General features: G+C 37.7%; 1 protein-coding gene across 3 annotated transcripts in view; it reads right to left on the bottom strand.

Moving 5' to 3' along the window:
• CHL1 (cell adhesion molecule L1 like) overlaps nucleotides 1-21,682 on the bottom strand; it is an 80,608-nt gene that overhangs the window by 8,713 nt on the left and 50,213 nt on the right. For all 3 annotated transcript variants that reach the window (XM_029243035.1, XM_029243036.1, XM_029243034.1), the window contains 9 exons: nucleotides 15,841-15,965; nucleotides 12,082-12,183; nucleotides 11,701-11,898; nucleotides 10,087-10,157; nucleotides 5,114-5,336; nucleotides 3,770-3,885; nucleotides 3,430-3,634; nucleotides 3,069-3,191; nucleotides 279-458 (listed from right to left, as the gene is read on the bottom strand). In XM_029243035.1, coding sequence (XP_029098868.1) covers nucleotides 279-458; nucleotides 3,069-3,191; nucleotides 3,430-3,634; nucleotides 3,770-3,885; nucleotides 5,114-5,336; nucleotides 10,087-10,157; nucleotides 11,701-11,898; nucleotides 12,082-12,183; nucleotides 15,841-15,965 — 1,343 coding nt within the window. The remainder of the gene's footprint in view (nucleotides 1-278; nucleotides 459-3,068; nucleotides 3,192-3,429; nucleotides 3,635-3,769; nucleotides 3,886-5,113; nucleotides 5,337-10,086; nucleotides 10,158-11,700; nucleotides 11,899-12,081; nucleotides 12,184-15,840; nucleotides 15,966-21,682) is intronic.

Raw genomic sequence — 21,682 nt, 5'->3', positions numbered from 1 at the left:
AGTAACGTTTTGGCCTTATATCCCCCTACTTTAATTAAGCAAAATTATAGTTCCTGACCTTATATACACTAAGGCTATATAGTTTGATTACTGATGTGAAGTTCATACATTGAGTCAATGTGAACTTTAGAAACAAGATAAATAAATTCTCTACGTCAGTGGAAAACAGAAGGTCAGACAGATTGAGATCACAATCATTTCTAATTTACAGTGATGAGCATGATGCAGCCCTTTCAGAGCAGTTTAAAACACAGCACGCATAAACCTCCTGTACTTACTCCCTTCTCCTAACGTGGAGCTTTCCTCAGTGATGGGTTTTCCACAGCCCTTTGAAGTGCAAGCCCTCAAGTAGAATTTGTACTTGGTAGTTGCATTGAGGTTTGAGAGACGCCAGCTGGGCTTTGATGGAGTTGTAATGTTGATATCATTTAGTTCTCCAATCTCATAGGTGTCATTTACTAAAGAAATAAACAGGCATGTCAACGGCTCAAATTTCACAGCCTTAACCATTCAAGTTATGTTGTCTCTTATTTTTGCTTCTATGTATGCTTGTGGTCTGCAAGATATTATCTTAATTATTCAGAGCTATCAACTTACTTAATTCTCTGAGGTAGATGTAATTATTATGATGCATTATACATGAGAAAATTAACGTCTAGCAACAATAAACACCTTGCCTAGACCTAGAGCCACTAACCGGCAAACTGGGATTTGAATCCAAACTACAGCCTTTTAACTCCAGAGCCCATGTTCTTAATCACTATGGCATACTGGAAAATCACTCCAGCTTTACCACACCTATTTAAAATGATGAACTTTCCCCCATTATTATATTTCCATTGTGTCCTTAAGTATTTTTTAATCTTCTGGTGTGATAATTTGGACAATAATCTACATAAGTCTTCTATAGTTTCTGGTTTAATATGTGGCACCAAATAAGTACTCACATATGTAGACTCAAGAAACTGATAAATTCCACATTTTTAAATATCTACTGTATTCTAAGCACTATGTAAAGTGATATATGGAAAAAGATGATTTAGATAGTGCCTTTCAAAGAATCTGCCACATAGCAAGATCATGATAGTTGTGCAAGAGCCCAAAGCACTGTAAGATTGCCGTAAGAATAATTCAAGAGATGAAATGGTATTTCCAAAACTGTGCAGCCATTAGTGGTAAGAAAACGACTAGAATAAACACTCTTGACTCTCAGTCCAAGAGACCATAAAAAAGTACATTTACTCTTTAACATAAAAACGCCTCCATTGGTCTATATAATGCAACGATATGAATGGAAATGAAAAAGAAACTAATAATCCAAACACAGGAAAGAAGAAAGTAAAATAATCACCATTTGTAGATTATTGGAGAGCATTCCTGTAAAATACCACCAATCAATTGAAAAACTACCACAATCAACGTAAGAATTCAGGAAAGTACAGAGAGAGCTCTCATATACACACTCGACAACTATTTACAACATATAAGAGCCACAGAAATATATAAGCCACCTAAAAATATCTCAATCGCTTAATATTAATAGAGAGCAGAATAAGTATATATCATTTTATTAAAAAATCCACATATCAAGTAGCACAGTAACCACTGCAATTGTTACTGTTTCAGCCTTTTCTCTATATATTCTAAGAACTTGTCTTAAAAATAAATTTATATATTATATACAGATCAGCATGAAGGTTGGAATTTAATGTTGAGTTTCTTCATTATGAGGATAAAGATAAGGCATATCTTTATCAAGCAAAGTGACATTTGGAAAGTCTTCAAATATTTCTTCAGTGCTTTCTACATGTTTGAAATCCAGTTCATGGAATAGTGTAGGCTTTACAGTTCAGCATCTAGAATGACTGAGCTGGGTCTGAATCCTTGTGTAACACTTATTTTACTGCACAGCTCTCTGTAAGTGAGCTCTATATGCTTCTCATCCATAAAGTAGTGATGGTACATTCCTCACAGATTTCCTCTTTTAATGAAAAAAAAATGCAGGAAGAATTCTTAGTACTTACTCATCCTGCTATATACCAAAGACTCAAAGACGCTAAAATGCTGCCTCTATTAGGGTTATGGCTGCATCCATTTAATCATAGGTACCTAAAAGAGAATAGGCCATCAGAAGCTAAAGCTGGTACCTGACCTGAATTGCTCCAAGCCTTGAACTGACTGATGGCAGTTCAGGGCTATGATCAAGTTGACTTTTGCAAGCAGTGTAGACTGGGTTTCTATAGTCCTGGTGTTTTTGTTGTTTAGGAATTCATGTCTTCAAAGTTTAAATTTTTTCTATGAGCTCAGTCCCCTAATTTCCATTTTGAGATGATGCCTAGATTTGAAAACTACTGAAGATGGGAGGCGTTATGATTAAAATGAGCTGATTTCATCTAAACATGTTTGTCTGATTTTGTTTAACCTAACGGCACAGCAGCATAGGGGGAGAGCCTAGGGTAATGGTCCAAAGACAGCTCCTTGGTTCTCTCGATATTACATGACTGTACCACTGGGCTACCAATAGAGGATTCTCAAATACAAATAGATGCAGGTTTGAGATTGGAAACATGCACAGAGACAGAACAGGCAGTGTAGTATGGAGGTTAGTGCGCTTTGAATCTCCACTACATCATTAAGTTTTTCTTTGCGTTATTTCCTAATGCTCAAGGCCTCTTATGTATACGTATTAAATGCATGTTTTCTTAACATACTGCTTTTCTTCTAAAACAGGAATTGGCAAACCTTTCCGAAAAGGACTAGATTGTAAATATTTTAGCCTTTGTGGGCTATGCAATCTTTGTGGCAACTACTCAGCTTTGCCACTTTAGTGAGAAAGCAGCTATAGACAAATTTGAGTGAGTGGACATGGCCGTGTTGCAATAAAACGTTCTTTATACAAACAGGCAGCAGGCTGGATTTGGTCTGCCAGCCGGTTTACAAACCCCTGTGCTGTAAAGGAAGTATGCCAGCTTACAAAGCATGAATTGGATTCTCAGCATGGTAAACCAAGTACGCAACCAGGAAAAATGAAACATTACTAGGCAAATCCAGTTCAAATATGTACTTACTTATCTGGTACTGTAATAGATAGCCAGTTAAGTTTCCATTTAATTTCTTAGGTAGTCCCCAGGATAAAGTGGCAGTGTCTTTATCAACTTTGATGACCTTGAGAAAAGTTGGCTTTTCAGGTACTGGAAAACACAAGGTCAACAACAGACACTCAAAAATTGGTAAATTTCTTTTAAAAAATTACAGTTTATTAAATTGAGAAGCTAACTCATATGACGTAAGTACAGATTAACTAACTAATAAGGGAGGAAATGTCTTGGCCATTGGGATATTTACTTCGTTATTTATTTTAAATTGTTATTTATTTAAAAGTTGGATATTTATTAAATATATCGTTATTCTACATTGTTATTCTCTCACCTCCTTCTGGTGTGTGAAATATATAAGCCTCACTCTCTGGACCAGCTCCTTTGGAATTATAGGCTAAGACCGTTAAGTGAAATTCACTAAAGGCATCTAGGGAAGGAACCATTCCATAGTTTCTTTGTCCTGAAAATCTCAGAATGTTTACTTCTTTGGGATATGTTCTTCCATCCAACAGACTTTTTGTTTTCCACCAATTTACCTGCAATGAAAATAGGAACGCTTTAACACATCAGCCGTGGTGGCACATTCTCTTTTGGCTTCTTCTGGAACCAGTTCTTATTTACAGGAAATCTATTAATTCCACAGTGAGAAGAAGAAAATGTATGATAAAAACCTGATATCCTCTCAGATGTCCATGTACTCTTTCCTTTGGAATTGTTGACCAGGTAACTTTAACTAATGTGCTGTTTATCACATCCACCCCATGGATCACTGGAGCTGCATCAGGATCTGTTAAGCACATAAGAAGGATTAGCTTTCAATAATCTCCAAGCACGATCATTAAGATCATTTCCAAAAGGTGATCTTTCCTGTTTTTTAATCTGAGGAAAACACTTGTCTCAAATCAATTGCAAATGGAACCAAGAGTTTCTCATTACAGAAGAGTTTCAGGGTCCAAATAGGTTTCTAGAGAAGAGGAGAGCCTGGACCACACTGAGAAAAGTCCCCCTTCAGATGGATACAGTGTGGGCAGTGTAACTGGAAACAGTGGCCAGTAAAATCTTCTGTGAGCATCTGCCTCTGGAAACATGTGAGCTAGACTAATAACATAACTAAAATTACTTGGGAGTTCGATGAATCTAATATTCATAAGAAGAGCTGACATTAACTGAGCATATTCTGTGTGTCAGACACTGTGCTGAGGGCCTATACTGGATTGGCTCACATCATTGTTAGAACAACCCTATAAAGTGGTATTATTATCCCCATTCTACAGGGGAGCTAACTACACGCGAATAAACCAAACCCACCGCAGCCAAAACTAATATACTAGTTCACAGTGAGAAGCCCTGTGTAGTGAGAATTTAGGTAGCAGGTGAACTAGACCTTCTTCTATTCTTGGATCGAAATATTACTTTGGATACTGCAAGAACAATGAGAATAACTCCTACCATGTACAGATTTGGAATGCTGTACAGCATTTCCTTTTTCCAATAATTTGCAGCTGTTATTATGGTGTAAATATTTAATAATAAGATCGTATCACCAGTACCTCAAAACTGTGTGTGTGTGCATGCGCACACGTGAGATTCCATATGCAAATCTGGGTGTGCACCTCATCTTCGTTAGGAAGGCTCCAGCTCTGAGGCCAGGGTGCGACAGCAGACAGCTGTTAGGAAGTCCTTGACAAGTAAGGGCAGATGTGATTGGAAACCTTATGACAGTTATGCTGCTTAACTGTGGGCACTGCTGATTCCAAGTCTTTGATTTTCATGATAGAAATAGCTTTTTTGGGAAACTGAATAAAATTAAACCTTTCAACATTCTTCCTTATCACCCTATACTGATCAACTCTCCTGCAGTCAACCCTGGAGTAAAAACCGTGTGTCTTTCTATCTCCTACAGCTAGTACATCCACTTTGCATGCAGTAGTCGCTCAAAAATATTCATCGACAGAGTGTAATATACTTGAGAGAAACTATTCTTAAGTACTTGGGGTTTCAGGTGCACCACTTACAGTCTTCTCCAGAATACAGAATCACTGACTGAGGCTCAGGGCCAGAGCCCAGGTGATTGATGGCTTGGACCTGGACATCATATGGAGCATAGACAGCAGACGTCATCACCCGCAGGGTGTGGTTTGTGACTGTTTCTTCCTCCCACTCCACCGGGGCTCCCTGTGGTTTCCAGGTCACTCTGTACTCCAGTCCAGGTCCATTCTGCTCCATGGGTTTCAGAGGCTAAAACAGAAGGCCACACTCATCCCGTGTGATCACAGATATGCTGAGTCAGAGACACAGAAGCCACCCTAAGTGGCCCAAGAAACGCTGCAATACAGGTATCATTTCTTGGGAGATCTTCAATCCCCCTCTTTGGTTTGGAAATACTCGTGAAAAATGTTGTCATTCTGTAAATTTAACCTTGAAAGTTACTCCCTTACCTCCCCAAGTAGAGACTCTCACAATTTAGATGCCTGGATTATGCCTAACAGTTCACATATGAAAGAATTTACTAAGAGATTCCACAGAGGGTTTTAGCTTTTGTTTACACTTTGTTCTATATTCTGTTTTGGTTTTTTTTTCACTCGCAAAGAAGTTGCAGAAATAAAAAGGACATGGCCATGAATTCCAGGGATGTAAATGGGATTTTTTTCCATGGCTTTTCAGTCACAACTCTTTCTACCTGACTCCATCCATCCTCCTCCAGCTTCCTTCCAAGAGAAGAGAGAGAGCAAGTAAATATTTTTGGATAATATGCATTTTTATACATTAGTACCCAGAAGATGTACTCCTCTCTACAATAAAATATTTCCCCAGCTCCTTGCCCATTCTCTTTCTTTTACGAGAAAGCGCTTCCCACCCTCCGCTTTATTTTGCTGTATAGAAATATATAGTGGAGGAATTTCTCATATAGGAAATTGGTTATTTCCATTCCAGTTTTTAATCGAACAGTACTTTAATTCAAAAAACATCAATGTGATTTAAACCATCTGTTTAATATCATAAAAATGGGAATGTGCATTTAAGTGAATCAGTTATATAGAATACATAAAAATGTGATTTTAGTCATAGATTTATAAGAGTCACTTATATAAATAATAGTTTTGTCTGTATATGCAAGTGACTCAATAATATCATATATAGTGTTCTTACAGAATTTACAGTGCTTCTGGACTCAGTCTACTTTACTAAAATACTTGTTAGACGGATTGGATGGAATTAAGTTGAAAGTATACACTAAATCAGCAAAATAATTTCAAGTCTATGCTTATTCCAGGGTGAATACTTAAATTAGCTAGGAGGAAAAAATATCAAAACAAAAACTTTCTGAGATTTTCATAGTCATTGTTTATGTTTTGCTTTCCAAGTTTTGCCCCAAGATATTTTCTACTCTCATATAGATATAAATTCACCGGAGGCTTTAGCATTGCCCGGATAAATCAGGCCACAAGCTTTTAGTTCCATGCTACAATCTGCAATTACAACTTCCTTCAGTCCCAACTGACAATAAATGTGTACAAATACTATTATTCAATTTACACATGTTTTGCTTCAAGAAAAATAGTTACATTTGATAAAGCTCTCTGGAAAAATTTAAAACTAACTGTGCCACCAGAGGCAACATTTTTAAGAAAAATCTTACCTCAATCGCCAGCGTCCTTGGTGCCTAGGCTCCCAAAGAAACTGCAGGAATACTTTGTATTTGGCTTTCAGACAGTGGACAACAAAACCTCAGCAAATTCTCAGATAGGCCCCCACTAAAGATAACAGACCAGAGGAGCAATACGGAGCCAGGGAGTTGAGTGGTGGGGAAAGACCACCAGCCTCCCCTCTGCTCATGAAGCTGCCCGGAAGGAAGGAATCTCTATAAAAGAGGTTCTTAACTTGATGGCTAGGCATCTCTAGGTGGGGTCCATGAGTGCCCTTCAAAGGATCTGAAAAGCCGTGAAACTGTTAGGAAAACTTTCTATGTATAACTTTCTAGAGCAAAACTATACTTCTGTCGTATTTTCAAAGAGATCTATGAACAAAGCAAAGGTTATAATGACTCATCTAGAAACTGGACGGATTTTCTGTACTGCCTAAATTCATTTTAAAGGTGGTGGACTTTCTTATTATACTTGCAGTAGAAATAATAAATCCTAGGTCCTTTAGGAGTGAAACAACTTGGCTGTGATCATATAATCAGGTAACTGAAGCAGTTCCTCTTTCCCGAACATTAGTGAGTTGGGTTTTTGTTTGTTTTGTTTTTGTTCATCTGTTTTCTGGAGTCTTTGAGATTAGAAATTTGCTATTTTATAGAAGTTCAAATTTAACATAAATAAATTTACATCTAAGAACAAAGGGAAAAGTCAAGCAAAACTCATCATGGTATGATTATTTAACCAATCAGGGTGCAGTGGGCTCTTTTTCTCTGTTTTGAGGGATAGGATATTATCATTTTTAACACTTAAAACATGTGAGTGAGTCATGACCTACCTAATACAAGAGAAGTGAATCTTAGAAGATAATGCTAACTAAAAACACTAGTTCTATCCATAAGTTCAAATTTAATACATTAAAAAATTTTTTGTATCCTTAATATTTAATGTGACACATTTATAAAGATAATTCATATATAATAGAACATGAGCTAAATAAACTAAACTGAAATTCATTTTTGACTGTAATATAAGGTTCACCCATTCAATGAGTAAATGCATATTCATTAACAAGCTACATACAAAAGTCTGTACATTATTTTCCTCCACTGAATTTTTCAAAATGGTATTGTTTTATTTCTCATGTATTTGCTTATCGTCTGTCTCTCCAACTAGATTATACATTCCAGGAGAACAAAGACTTTTTTTTAATTGCCATAACTAAACCAAGGACCTCATAATACATTACTTTTATTCACATTTAATGCTAAAAAGAAAACATAAAACAAACAAAAATTAGGGACAACTAGTCTGTTCCTATTTAACCCTTTTGTGAAAGATTTTTTTTTTTTTTTAAACAAATTGCTTCTCTCTGGTCATTATCTTGTAGACAGGAATTATTTTGTGAGTCAGTCTTTGGATGGGATCTGGTAATACGTTCACAGTATGCGCTTGTCAACTTGGGGAATTATCTGGCATTTAACTCCTTTTTACACGATAATCGATGGCAAAACAGTAACTGATGAGTAAATGTACTTAGACTTCACTGGTTGTGCTTATAGTTGTTAGATCTCTGACATCTCAAAATGATATGAAACACAATGGAATATATTATGAATATAACTGTCAACATTGTTCCAAATCTGAGTACTTTCTTCCTCTGGTCAATTAATTACTAAATTACATGCCATTTACTCTTCAAAGACAAATTGTAAACACTTTCACGGTATAATCCCATTCTTCCAAGAAGAGGGCATTAGTAATCAGTCTTATATATCTTTGGGGCGGGGGAGAAGAGTGATTTATGAATAAGATCACCAGTAAGAAGGACTGCAGATTCCTGCCCCCTTTTCATTACTGACTCAGGGCATGGCACGTGGATAAGGTCACTACACTGACAGTCCCAGCTTCTCTGGACAGAATGTAATGCTGATACCATGGAGCTACTGTAGCCCTCCCAGAGGAGTGGTGAGGATTAAGGAGCTAATGTTAGTGGAAAATGGTATACTTCTTTGAGGATCTGACCTGGTAATGATACACTATTACTGTCATCTAATCCATCAGTTATATCATCTCTCTTACAGAAATTTCCATGGAATTTAAAAGAAGAAGAGATACTCTAAAAGGATAAGATACTGATATAATTTTAAATTCTAAATTAAATAATCATCAGGACAATGTGGTAGCAGCTACTTATGGCCACATATTCAAGAAAATAATATTCTTGAATATATTTTCTGTATATTACCAATTTTTGTTTCAAATGTGTAAAACTTAATTTCACTGAAATGGGAATAAAGGATTCGTTTTGACATAAAATTATTGACTACATATTTTGCAGGTATGGGCAATGTTGTCATATAAGACCAATATATGATGAAGAAAAAAGGAAATCAGACTTTGTACATTCTAAAATTCTTCAGAAAATCACATCTGGAATGAGGTGTGGAAATAAATTAATATATTCCAGCATACATTCAAAAATGTTTATAAAATTCAATGAATTCAATGTCAGAAAACTATTATTAATCGGAATCTTTGGATGGCAATCTACTTTCAAGTAAGTTAAAATACCTGTTCATCAAACATGTCAAAATAATAGAAGGGGAAAACAGCTTTCCACTGTTACAGAAGAAATTTAGAAATGACATTCAAAAAAATTAAAGTCATCTGAGCAGATATAAGATTTTATGCCACATTCAAGGAGGAAAGTCTATTTTAATAACTTTTAACAGAGATGTATATAAAGAGAAAATGAGTAGGGTTTGAAATCCAAAGATATTCATGTTGAAATCCTAGCTCTGTTGATTTCTAGTTGTGTGGTGATGGGCCAGGCTATCTATCAGCCTGGACCTCAGTTTCTGTATCTAGAACACAGTATTAATGATGCTCTCTTGACAACACTGTTCTCAGAATTTGAAATGAGTATGCAAAATGCCTAATAGTGCTTAGTAAGTGGTGACTATTCCTTGTGAGTCATCCTTTTGATATGAATAATCTTTATTAGCCCATGTACCAAAATTTACCGAAAGACTTTCAGTATTTCTTTGAATGGGAGAGGATTTAGAATACTGGTAATAAAAATATTAGGAATTGTAAACTTTGGGGGATGGATTATAACGAAATCAACCTGTGTAACCTTTCTTAAATTATCTACCACTGTTAAACTCTACTTCACAACATTCTAATCATGATGATCTTTAAAATATACAAATAAAATATATTTATAAAATATACAAATCTTAGCCCTTTGTTCTTAAAAGATATTATTCTATCATCATACTTAGCATGCGGACCTAAAAAAAGGAAAAACACACAAAGGTAATAAATAACACAGAAAGAATCCTCACCTCCCATTTGATAATCATTTCCTTGGGTTGAGAAGCTTGAACCCTTATGTTTTGTGGATTCTTGTCTGGAGCTGAAAAATTACAAGTATTAAAATTACTTTTTCCCACTGTATGGTCCATAGATAAACCATCATATCATCCCTCCTCCCACAAAAAAAAAGATTTTTAAAAACTTTGATTGTATTTGTTTATTTCTATCTGGCCCAGTTTGAAAAAAGACTTAAGGCAGTTTTCTTTTTTCCCCCAGCTGTACTGAGATATAATTGGCACATAACATTGTGTAAGTTAACACTGTGTTAAGGTGTACAACATAATGATTTTAGAATGTATATATATCACATATATATAATATTTATATGTGTATATTGTGAAATGATCACCACAATAATGTTAGTTAACACATCTGTCACCTCACATAAGGCAGCTTTTAAATATATATTTTACTTCAGGGAGTAAAATCGTGTTCATGGAGTGATATAATTATTATTCAATGGAGAGTGGAAGGTTTTCTTTACCTGTCTTCATTTTAACCCTGCTCTTTAAATTTTAAACCTGCTTTTAAAAATCTAAACCCACTATTTAAATATACATTTTTAGTTTTAAATCTGCTTTACTTTTTCTATTAGAATTATTGTTAGAAATTTTGCTGTGAATATTTGCCTCTAAGTGAATAAAATTAAAGATCATGTATTAATATCAACAGCCAAGTTTTAGGGGCATCAAATAGGAAACAGCAGTTAACGTGCCCATGAAATATATTCAGATGGATCCATTTTATAAAAAAGGGCTAAGTATGGAGTTTAGTGCCAAGATGAATTTATACTAAAATCATACAAGTATCTGATTCAGTTATTATCTCCCCTTGATTTTTCTCAATCCTAAAAGGGAATTCTATCCTAGCATATTTATTTCAGCCAGAGGAAAAAAAACCAGGCTATGACCACATTGATAACCAATCCCAATTCAGTAATACAAATGTCAGCACTGTCATTATTTTTTTGGTTTATAACATTATGTAAGTCTCATTCTTACAATATTATAGTTTGAATTCTGTATACACTACTACAGCATGCTCATTCTTGAGAATTTTTTTAAAAAGGATCTTGGGAATTTAGATAGGTATTAGATATTCGTTTAGCTATTGAGATACAAAAATACACTAAACGGATAAAATTAATGACACTAGATGCAATGAAAATTTAACAAGCTGCCTATAACATGTCAAATGCTTTATTTCAGGAAGCTGAAATGAGGAGAAAAATAAAGAGAGAAAGTTGACTTTCTCCCTATATACTGAACTTCAATTTAGAACTTACTTTATGGTACCTGGTTTTAACACAATACTTAGCTATCAGGAATTACTCAGAGTAATGCTTGTTCGTGTACCTCCTTGTACTATCCTGCTATCTATCAAACACTTACATACGACTTTGGAGACTGACGTACTTTAAATGGTTTGTGTGCTGTTAAGTTTACAGAACTATTCAAGCTCTCTGCTGGGCGAAATCTAAAATCCTACACCAGGTTATCAATCCTTTCCCTCCCCCACCGCATTTGTTCAAAGATGGCGACAGACTAAAACTTGTTAGGAAGTTGAGGTGTGAACTTACATACCTGCTGGGGGTGTTTCATGATGGTCTGATGGCTGGCTAGGCTGGCTTCTCCCTACTTCATTCACGGCTATGACCCTGAACTGGTATCTCACATACGGAGCCAAAGATAACATGACTGTTGTTTCCTCTCCTTGGACTCTAGTCAATTCTTCCCACCTTCCAGGTTCCTCTCTGTTTCCTTCAAATTCTATAATATACGCTGGCAGTAGGAACATAGAAAAACACATTAGAATGGATTGAGAATGTTTAAGTTATACTAAGATTTATATACAATATTAAACATTTTAAAGGATGTTCTAAGGATAATCCACCCTTGGTGGTATTAATGGCTTTAATATTCATTTTAACTCTGGAAACTACAGTTATCCCAAGTCTTCCCTACCGCTAATATTGCTGTTGTGATCATCTCCAGCCTCCCATGTCAGCCGAACACTTCTGTTCTGTCTTTCAGACAAGTGAAGGTTTTCTGGCGGATCCGGAACATCTGATTAATAATGAAAAATGACGGTGAGGAGAAGGCAGATCATTGCCTTTGTCGATCCCACTTCCTCACTCAGGCACATTGCAAGCCCCCTTCCCCTCAGGGCCCCTGTCTCCACTCTGAACTGCCAAATCTCACCAATCCTTCTGCTTCTATTTCAAATGGAAGGAAGGGTGGGAGGGAGATGCGAGAGAGAGGAGATATGGGGATATATGTATATGTATAGCTGATTTGCTTTGTTATAAAGCAGAAACTAACACACCACTGTAAAGCAATTATACTCCAATAAAGATGTTAAAAAAAAAAAAACCCAAAAAACAAATGCAGCTTCCTTCACATCTGTACATTCCTTCCCTACTGTATTACCTCACTCTAGGGTGATTCCCAGTTCTCAAGGGGCCATCTTTGACCATCGGCATCAGAATTTTTTTTAGGAGTAGTTATTAACGATGAAGATTTCTGGGCCCTATTTCTCTGGCTTACTGAAAGAGCTGGGCCCAGGAGTCTGCATTTCTAAACAAATGTCCTGGTAGATACCATGAACAATGAATTTTGAGAAACATGAACTTGATCAAGGAGACCAGTATCTTCCAGCTCACATGCTTATTTATATGCCTGGTTCATCTCCTGTATGCGACTAAACGGATCTTCCAGAGTAGGAACCGCATTTTATTAATTTTTGCACCACCCACAGTGCCTTGCACATAAATGTCCTGTGACTACATAATTAAGTGAAAAATATATTATCACTTCAACCATGCATCTAATTATCATATTAGAGCAATAAGTTTAGGCCCTATGACTACAGGAAAATAAGAGAACATGAAGTCAGGCTTTCTTTTCTACATGGTTTGGATTTTTATTTTAATTTGTAACAGTGAGTTATCAGTATGTTATAGCAACTTTTATACTCTGTTGGCCTGGAGTTCTGAAGAATAGGAAGGGTGTTTATACTGGAAGAGGAAGATATGGCACTGAATGTTGTGACAGAGACTAGAAAATTGAGTAGGCGATGACAAATTTTAAGTGTTAAAGTACATGGAAATTTCTGGTACTTTAAAAATAAAAGGAACAGTAAAAAAAAAAAATGTGATCCCTAGTGAACCTAACTTCCAAACTTTGGTTTCAATTCTCCCATGTATTCAAGGACATTCATCTTTTCTCAGAGGAGACAATGAAAGTAGCATCTAATGGGGCCTTCTTATGGGCTCTTCCTTCTCCAAGTGGGAAGCAACATCCATTGCTCCTGCTGAGTATTTGACAATTGTTGGAAATTTATACTGACAAAAACATTGTTTTCAATTCAGAGGAGAATGTGTTTATTTTAAAAATGTGGTCAGTGACTGCGTCCACACTGTAGAGCCTTAAATAAGAATTTATTTCCTCAACAGGCTTGAGGATCTCTGAGCTCGAAGAACTTAGGCTCCTCTTCAGCACTTACTACGGCCACTCATTTCTGACATTTTCTGAACCAACCAGTGCAGCCTGTTGTGTCTGACATTAAAATCTGCTCTTTCCGAGAATCACATGGAGCTACGACTGATGGACTGCAATTGAGACCTAAATGAATGATGCTCTTAAAGGATGTTTCTGGCAAGGCTTCTGAAAGTAACTTCTGTTTAAAATGGGTCAAGCATATACTTTAAAACACTATTTTCCAGGAAAAAGAGTCTTTGAGAAATTATACGTGGATTTGTCATTTGTTACTGTCACTTATGGGGCTATGCTTCTTAAAATCAGAGGCTGGCCTGAAAATTAGAATGTAAATGCCAAGAAGTGGTTAAGAAAATTCAGCCTATCTCATAGATTATTTTTTATTATTTTCTTTTCATTCTGAAAACATTTGGTAATTACCTCATAAGTAAATAGTACATGTAATCCTGGCCACTATTTATTTAAAATGATCAAAATTGAACAGTTCTAGAAGATGGCAGCCTCATTACAAGACAGATGTATTAAATTTCACAAGAAAATTTAGATGGCATGTACCAAGCGGTAGGGACCCCAGTCTCCTTGCCATTGCTCAAAATACTCGGGGGCAAAGGCCATGGATCCTGACATTTACACTTAAAATTGTCATGCCTGGGATAAACTCCAGTTTACCTTAGGTTCAACTGTTTTGTCTGGAGAATTATTACTGGAATGATTACTAAGGATTGAGCCTTTCTGCCCCTGAGGTAGCTGACACGTATCACCTAAAGGTTTCATTCTTTTGAACCAAGTCCATACCACCTACCACCTGGGAACTACATTTTTCTTTTTTTTTTTTGAAAACCCAACATGGTGGCCATTTGCTTCACTTGAAAGATGGTGGTCATTTATCTCACTTAAAATATACTGGCCATTTGCTTCACTAGGAGAGAACCTGTCTATTTACTCATTTTTCACCAGCCTACCTCAAAAGAGACTGCATTCTTTCCTCTCAGTCTGTACCCATGGTAGGCAACCTACCTGTGAATCCCAGCAACCAAAGCGCTAAAGATAGAAATACCTGTTAATAATCAGGATTAATCTAGACATATGGTAAAGGTGTTTAGGCCAAATCAAACCTCTTCTAAGAGCTATCAGCAAACTCAAGGAAAACTAAATGGTGCCTACTGAAACAGAACTATGAGAGAAAACTGTAAAAATGTCTTTATCAGTCAGGGTCCCAGCACAGCAGAGAGTAAACAGTTCACACAAGTTAGGGTACTTCAAAGAGATTCTAATCAAGACTCTTTCAAAAGATGTGAGCGGGATATCCAGGGTGGGGGGTGAGGGGTGGGCAGGGCAGTTACTGGAATCCCATCAGAGAGAGCTGTGTGGACAAAGCCTCTGAGAGAATCAGTGACTTTGGCAGAGGGACACACACAGCCAGCCTGCAGGGAGGGATTATCCAGAAAAAACATACTCTCCCCCCCACTGCCTCTGCTGCCAGGGCTCCCCGTTGGCTGAACCGAATGAAAGCTTGAGGGTAGGTGGTTTGTTGGTGTCCACACAGGTCACGTTTCCAGATTCAGAGAGCTGGTGGACGGTGAATCTGGAAGGGAAACTAGGAGAGCTACCCAACAGACGGTCTAAGAGCTATCAACATGGGTAACTGCAGGGGTAATTGCATTGATTACACCAGTGAGTTGTGTACATTGTTTTCTAATTAGCATTATTATTTTAAAAAATCACAGGCCTTTCTTTGCAGAAGAACCCTTGAAGTCCCTCCCTCCCCCCCTTCCTGGGACCCTGGGAGCTGAGCTCGGTCTAGGCCACTGGTTTAGGGCAGGGCCAGTGTTTAATCACCACTGGGCCCCTACCCTGACCCCTCCATGCTAGCCCGTCTCCATTCCTTAGCCACATTTCTCTGTGCACTAGGAAAGTGTAGCTCAAGGGTCCTGGGAACTCAAGCATGCTTCAGTTTTCTTTCTGCTGATAGCATCACCTACCTCCCACCGCTTCTGGCAACATTACCCAAGTAGAAAAAAGAAGTTAAGCATCAATTAACTTCTTTAGAACCAGAAGAGGCGAAAGCATTCAAAAGTAGGGTCACTCTTTAATTGAAAATTTCAAACTAACAATAAATGTGCACGGGCTTAAATAATCATTGGTTTAATTGCCTAAAAACAGTGGAATTTAATCAGCAATGGAAAAGAAATGAACAAAGATTTCTTTATTCGTTAGTGCACTTACCAAGGACAGTTACTTGAGTCATAGCAGCAGTGCTATCTAGAGCAGTGTGAGCTGAACACGAGTATACACCTTGGTCTTCTACGGTGACATTAGATATAGTCAAATTAGCTCCATCAATAATTATCCTACCAGGGAAAAAGTGAGTCTATGGTGAGGATGAAACAAACAGAAACAAAAGAAATGTAATCCTTTCAAAACTAAATATTCCCCATAGAAAGCAATTTAAGGAAGAATTAAAAAAAAAAACTTGTCCCATAATGCAAATTTTATTAGAGAATGCCATACTTGAAAACTGGAAAGTATTATTCAAGCACACACAAATGTCTACAAGCCATGAAAGGGATCAGGTTGGTTGGTTGGTTGGTTGGTTTTTAAATTACCAAATCCAACCATCTGTGATTCATGGGTCAGTGATGGAACCATCTTGCCTGGTGTGTCTGAAGAGTGTACCATACCTCACAATAGCTAAGATAAATTTGAGTCATTCTTAAGGTATGTTTAGGGAACCACCTACATAGGATCAACTTGGGTGCTTCTTACAAAGGCAGATTCCTGAATCGCACCCCAGTTCTACAGAACCACAATATCTGAGGTGAAGTCTGGCAATCTATTTTTGACAACTTTCTCTTTTCTCCATCCTTCCACCTCCCACACTGGATGCGCTTTAAGATGGGATAAAAAGTGAACTCTGTGACTTATCTGAACAGTAGATGGCAGACTAGTGCTTCTTTTTGCAAATCATTTGGCTTTTTATTATTTGTTCTCTTTTTGCCGATTTGTAATTGAGCTTACTGTATGAATTTTTAAAAAATGAATTACACCTTTACCCTATGCCTATGTATTGTTAGCATAACTATTCAAGTATTTTTTTAAAAAAATAAAGTTCCATTAAATCTGAGATATATTCACAGCAGTGAGCTATTTAATTGAAATAAACAATGTCTTCCTTGTGGGGAGGGAGGGAAAATCTTAAGTAATTCAGTTTCTTAACATAAAACTCATATAGGCTGCTGAAAAGTTCGAGTTATAGAAAACCAATTAAAACTGTAGTAAAGTCAAACATGGTTCTGCCCTGTGATTATAGACAAAGTTGGCCCCTTACCCCTCCACCAATCACTGAATGATTTGCTAATCAATACTACTTGGTATTGCTAGGCAAGAATCTCACTATAATTCTAATGATAAAGCTTTGACATAGTTTCTGAGTTCAGGTTAGTTATGTGTCCATTTGGTACAAATATCAGAATATTACATACACTGACAATTTTGCAAAGTTTACCTTCTTAGATGAAGAAATACAATTTAATAACCTCTTCAAGAGGGCTGTTTGTGCCCTGCACATCCACGAGGGCCCAGGGGAGCTGAAATCTAGCCTACAATCTTCTTGCCAAGATTTGTACCCTGGTGTGGGGCTGCTTCACGCCAGAAAGAAAGGGCAACTTAAGGGCAACTTTTCTGTAACACACTGTCCTGTAAAACTCACAAATGTACCTGATTTTAATCAAGGTAGAATGACCCCCTGGTCCTTGAAATCTGGTAGGTATGATGTACCCAGGGAGGTTATTAAAAATTTCTTTTGTTGGGCTCAGTCCAGTTTCCAAATCAGAACTTTTGGGAATAGGACAAGGGCCACTGCATTTGCACATGATACCTAGGTAATTCTGGCTCACATCAAAATCTGACAACTATTTGTGTTAGCAAGGATACACTCTGCTGTGCTGAAGTAACAAACAGCTCCAAATTCTCAGTGCCTAAGACCACAACTCTTTATTTCTGTCTTACACTATGTTTCCATCATAGGTCAACTGTATTTTGCTTGAAGAAATCCTTGTTAAGCACATTATACATTTTAAAAATGGTTTCTACTCTACATAGAACCTGTTCTCTGGCTTCATCTTCATCTCTGTTCCTCTCAGTGTTTCCCCCTGTTTTTACCTGCTTAACTACCTCCCTTTGCCATCATTCTACAACCTCTCACCCCCTTCATCTGAAATATCCAGATCCCTAGTCCCCGAACCATGTTAACCACCTCCAGTGTTTTCTTGCTCCATTCCATCTTGTAACAAATTTCGCTCCAGGCAATATTAAAAATGTTGCTTTCTTTGGAGACCTGTGTTTGAGGCTCGGTTTCACCAACTATGACTTGTATAATCTTGCACAAAACTTGGAGCCTAATTCACCTTATTTAAGAAATGGGGATAACAATATTTTCTTTCTTTTCAGGAGAAGTAAATGAGGGAAAACTCATAAAGTGATTTGTGTATACAGCCTGGCTTACTATGTGCTCAAAGAGTGTTACTAATAATATTAATCAAATTGATTTAATTCATTGTTGGCTTGTAACTAATCACATTTCTTAATGCCCCCAACTCCCATTCCTCCTGCCTTTCTGCTTGAACAAATTACCTTAGTTCCTCTTTTCTTAGGAAGAGACCCTTCTCTATCCTTATAATCTCTGCCTAATCTAATGCCTTATAACCTCTGCATCCTTATCCCCCACCCCTGAGTCCTACCCCATTCATCTGCTGCCATTTCCGAGGGGAAAAAGAAGCCCTTCCTTGATGCCAAGATAAAGCCCTCGCACTTGTGCTCTTGACACTTTTCCCTCTCCCCTCCTATTCATGGACACGTGGACACATCCCATATCCCTCTGCCATCCCTCCTCCTTCAGGACTGGGTCGTTCCCTCTGTCTATGGTCATGAACAGCCCCCATTACATTTGTTGAGGACAGTCTAAATTTTAAAAGTGGTTTGAGAGCATATCCACACTCCATTTCATTTTTCATAACAATATTGTATTGTCTAGAGCCACCTGCAGGTTAGAAATCCACAGAAAATTCCTTGAGGTCATTTCAGCCTTCCTAATAGGTTTACTTTGAGCACAATAGAGGGAAAGCATGTATGGGAGGCACTAACATAACATGAGGCACCCAGCAGGTATAATGGTCCAGGGTAGCAGTTTCCAACACTCATCATACCCCTGTACATAACAGGGGACCAAAGGGGAGAGAAGAAGGTATTTTACTTCTCATTTTCCTCTATGTGCCTTTGGGTCAGAAATTTAAGCACTTTCTAGGTAAAAGCTTCTGGTTCCCAGCCTAGTGATAAGGAGAAGGTGTCCCGGCAGAAGGTAAGAAATGGGAGCTTACTAATGGTTCTACAGAAGTTTAGCAGATACCTGTGATCTCAACTCCCTGCTACAATTCCCTGCCTGCTCCTGGCTCCAGTCAAGACCAGCCTGCAACAGTCATTCCCAGCCCAGCCCACCCCAAATATCACTTCTGTGTTAAGGAAAACTAGAAGAATGTCTGCATTACTTAGGTGACTCAGAGAGCCAGAGGCTCAATGGAGTTCAGCCCCAGCATCCTGCAGAAGCTATAAAACTGAGTCACACAAAGAGGCTGGTTGGAGAGTCTGGATTCAGGGCCTAAATATGCACGTCACATTACCAACCAGACATGAATCTGATTCCCTTCTTGGCTATAACCCAGAGGTTATACGGAAGACCCCAAATAACTACACGGTTGACAAAACAGGGAGAATTTGGGGGGCGGATCTGAGCAGTTGACAAATCAACTCACACCTAACCAAAGGCTGAAGATCTCTGTTGCAACGTGTAGTCTGTTAAGTATCAACAATTATTCTCCTTTTGTGTCGCTGACAACTGGTTGCAGTACATATGCTGCCTTTCCACAAACATGAAATACAGAGGAGGGATGAGATGGAATAAATTAAGTACCCAGGGTGAAACCAATCAATGCCTTTATACAAAAGCGGCACACACACCCACAAATACCAAAAAAGACCAAGCAGGTAACAGAAATGAGACAAGACTACCAGAGAAATGAGGAGAATGAATCAGCACAGCTAAATTGGACTGAGTACTGAGTATATTCTAAGTGCTTGGTGTTAACTCATAATAACCCTATGATGAAGTGACCTTAAACAATTTTTTTGAACTAAACTATGTTATAGAATATAAAACTAAGGCACAGAAAAGTTAGGCAGCTAGTCTAAGGTCACAGACCCAATAAGTGACAAAGCTGGGATTCAATCCCAAGACCCTGGGTTCCAGAGGCCATGCTCGTAACGACACTGCCACCATCTCGCCTAAGGAATGCAAGTCCTGTCTAAAGATCTTCAGATTTAGTTTTTCAGAGTGATGAATAACAAGACGGCAGGTGAGATTTGGAACAAGGATGGTCAAGTTTTAACCCCTAACTCAGCAACAATGCAAAAGGAAGGGGAATGTCCTCTGCTTCCAAAAGACAGCACAGGCATTCATTAAATATTGACTGTTTTCTCTTCCTTTGATACTTCCTTTTCTCTTCCTTTGATGTTTAAATATAGTACTAGTCAGCGTCTAGTCACCCTTACTCTACATTCTCCCTTCTACACTTTTACATATTCTTTACAAAGAAGCTGGAAGGCTCAAAAATATACTTGCCAATACTTACCAATGGAAAGGATCTGAGATATGATTTAGCTTCTACCCATGAGATAAATTCCTATGAGATTGGGAGGTAGAAGAGAAATGGGCACCATCTCCTCTGGGGCCTTGTGAGCTGACAGCGACTCTGGCAAATATAAGAGCTGGCAGTGCTGGACTCACCAGGAGAACCAGTGGGGTGAGGGGGGGCAGCAAAGACAGCAGCAATTTCCAGACATGTGAATTGCAGCCACAATGCCACATCACCGAGAACCCAAAAGCTTAGTAAGCAGCACCCACAGACCTATCTCCTCCACTCTTTCCAATGGTTTTGTGAGCACCCAAGCCCATGCAATAAATATTCCTCAAATAACAGGAGCTGTTTCTGTTGCCTACACTCACAGGATGGTACACGTTACATGAAAAATCGGTAGCAAAAATGAGGAGAGAAACGTGTGGAAGTAAAGTGAAACAAGTACACTGTTTGACCTTTTAAATACTGCCTTAAAGACTGAAATGTCATAAGCAGTTTTTATATTTTAATTCAGTCTGTATACTTTTACAACTATTTTTCTTTCAAATGCAAGGTTTAATCCCAAGCAAATATTATGAGATACTATAATAGTTTACCATAAATAGGTGTTGTGTTTTGTTAAATTCTTTTTCTGCATCTATTGAGATTATCATATAGTATTTATCCTTCAATCTGTTAATATGGTGTATCACATTGATTGCTTTGTGTATATTGAAGAATCCGTGCATTCCTGGGATAAACCCCACCTGATCATGGTGTATGATCCTTTTAATGTGTTGTTGGATTCTGTTTGCTAGTATTTTGTTGAGGAGTTTTGCATCTATGTTCATCAGTGATACTGGCCTGTAATTTTCTTTAAAGACATACCAATTTCCAACAAACACATGAAAGGATGCTCAACATCACTAATCATTACAGAAACGCAAATCAAAAACACAATGAGGTATCACCTCACGTCGCTCAGAATGGCCATCATCAAAGAATCTACAAACAATAAATGCTGGAGAGGGTGTGGAGAAAAGGGAACCCTCCTGCACTGTTGGTGGGAATGTAAATGGATACAGCCACTATGGAGAACAGTATGGAGGTTCCTTAAAAAACTAAAAGTAGAACTACCATATGACCCAGCAATCCCACTCCTGGGCATATACCCTGAGAAAACCATAATTCAAAGAGACATGTACCACAATGTTCACTGTGGCACTATATACAATAGCCAGGACATGGAAGCAACCTACGTGTCCATCGACAGATGAATGGATAAAGAAGATGTTGCACATATATACAGTGGAATATTACTCAGCCATAAAAAGCAACGAAATTGAGTTATTTGAAGTGAGGTGGATGGACCTGGAGTCTGTCACACAGAGTGAAGTAAG

This window comes from Monodon monoceros, unplaced genomic scaffold (genome assembly GCF_005190385.1).
Source record: "Monodon monoceros isolate NGI ecotype Baffin Bay Population unplaced genomic scaffold, NGI_Narwhal_1 Super_Scaffold_3, whole genome shotgun sequence".
Taxonomy (NCBI): domain Eukaryota; kingdom Metazoa; phylum Chordata; class Mammalia; order Artiodactyla; family Monodontidae; genus Monodon; species Monodon monoceros.
This window is presented reverse-complemented; position numbering and strand designations above follow the sequence as displayed.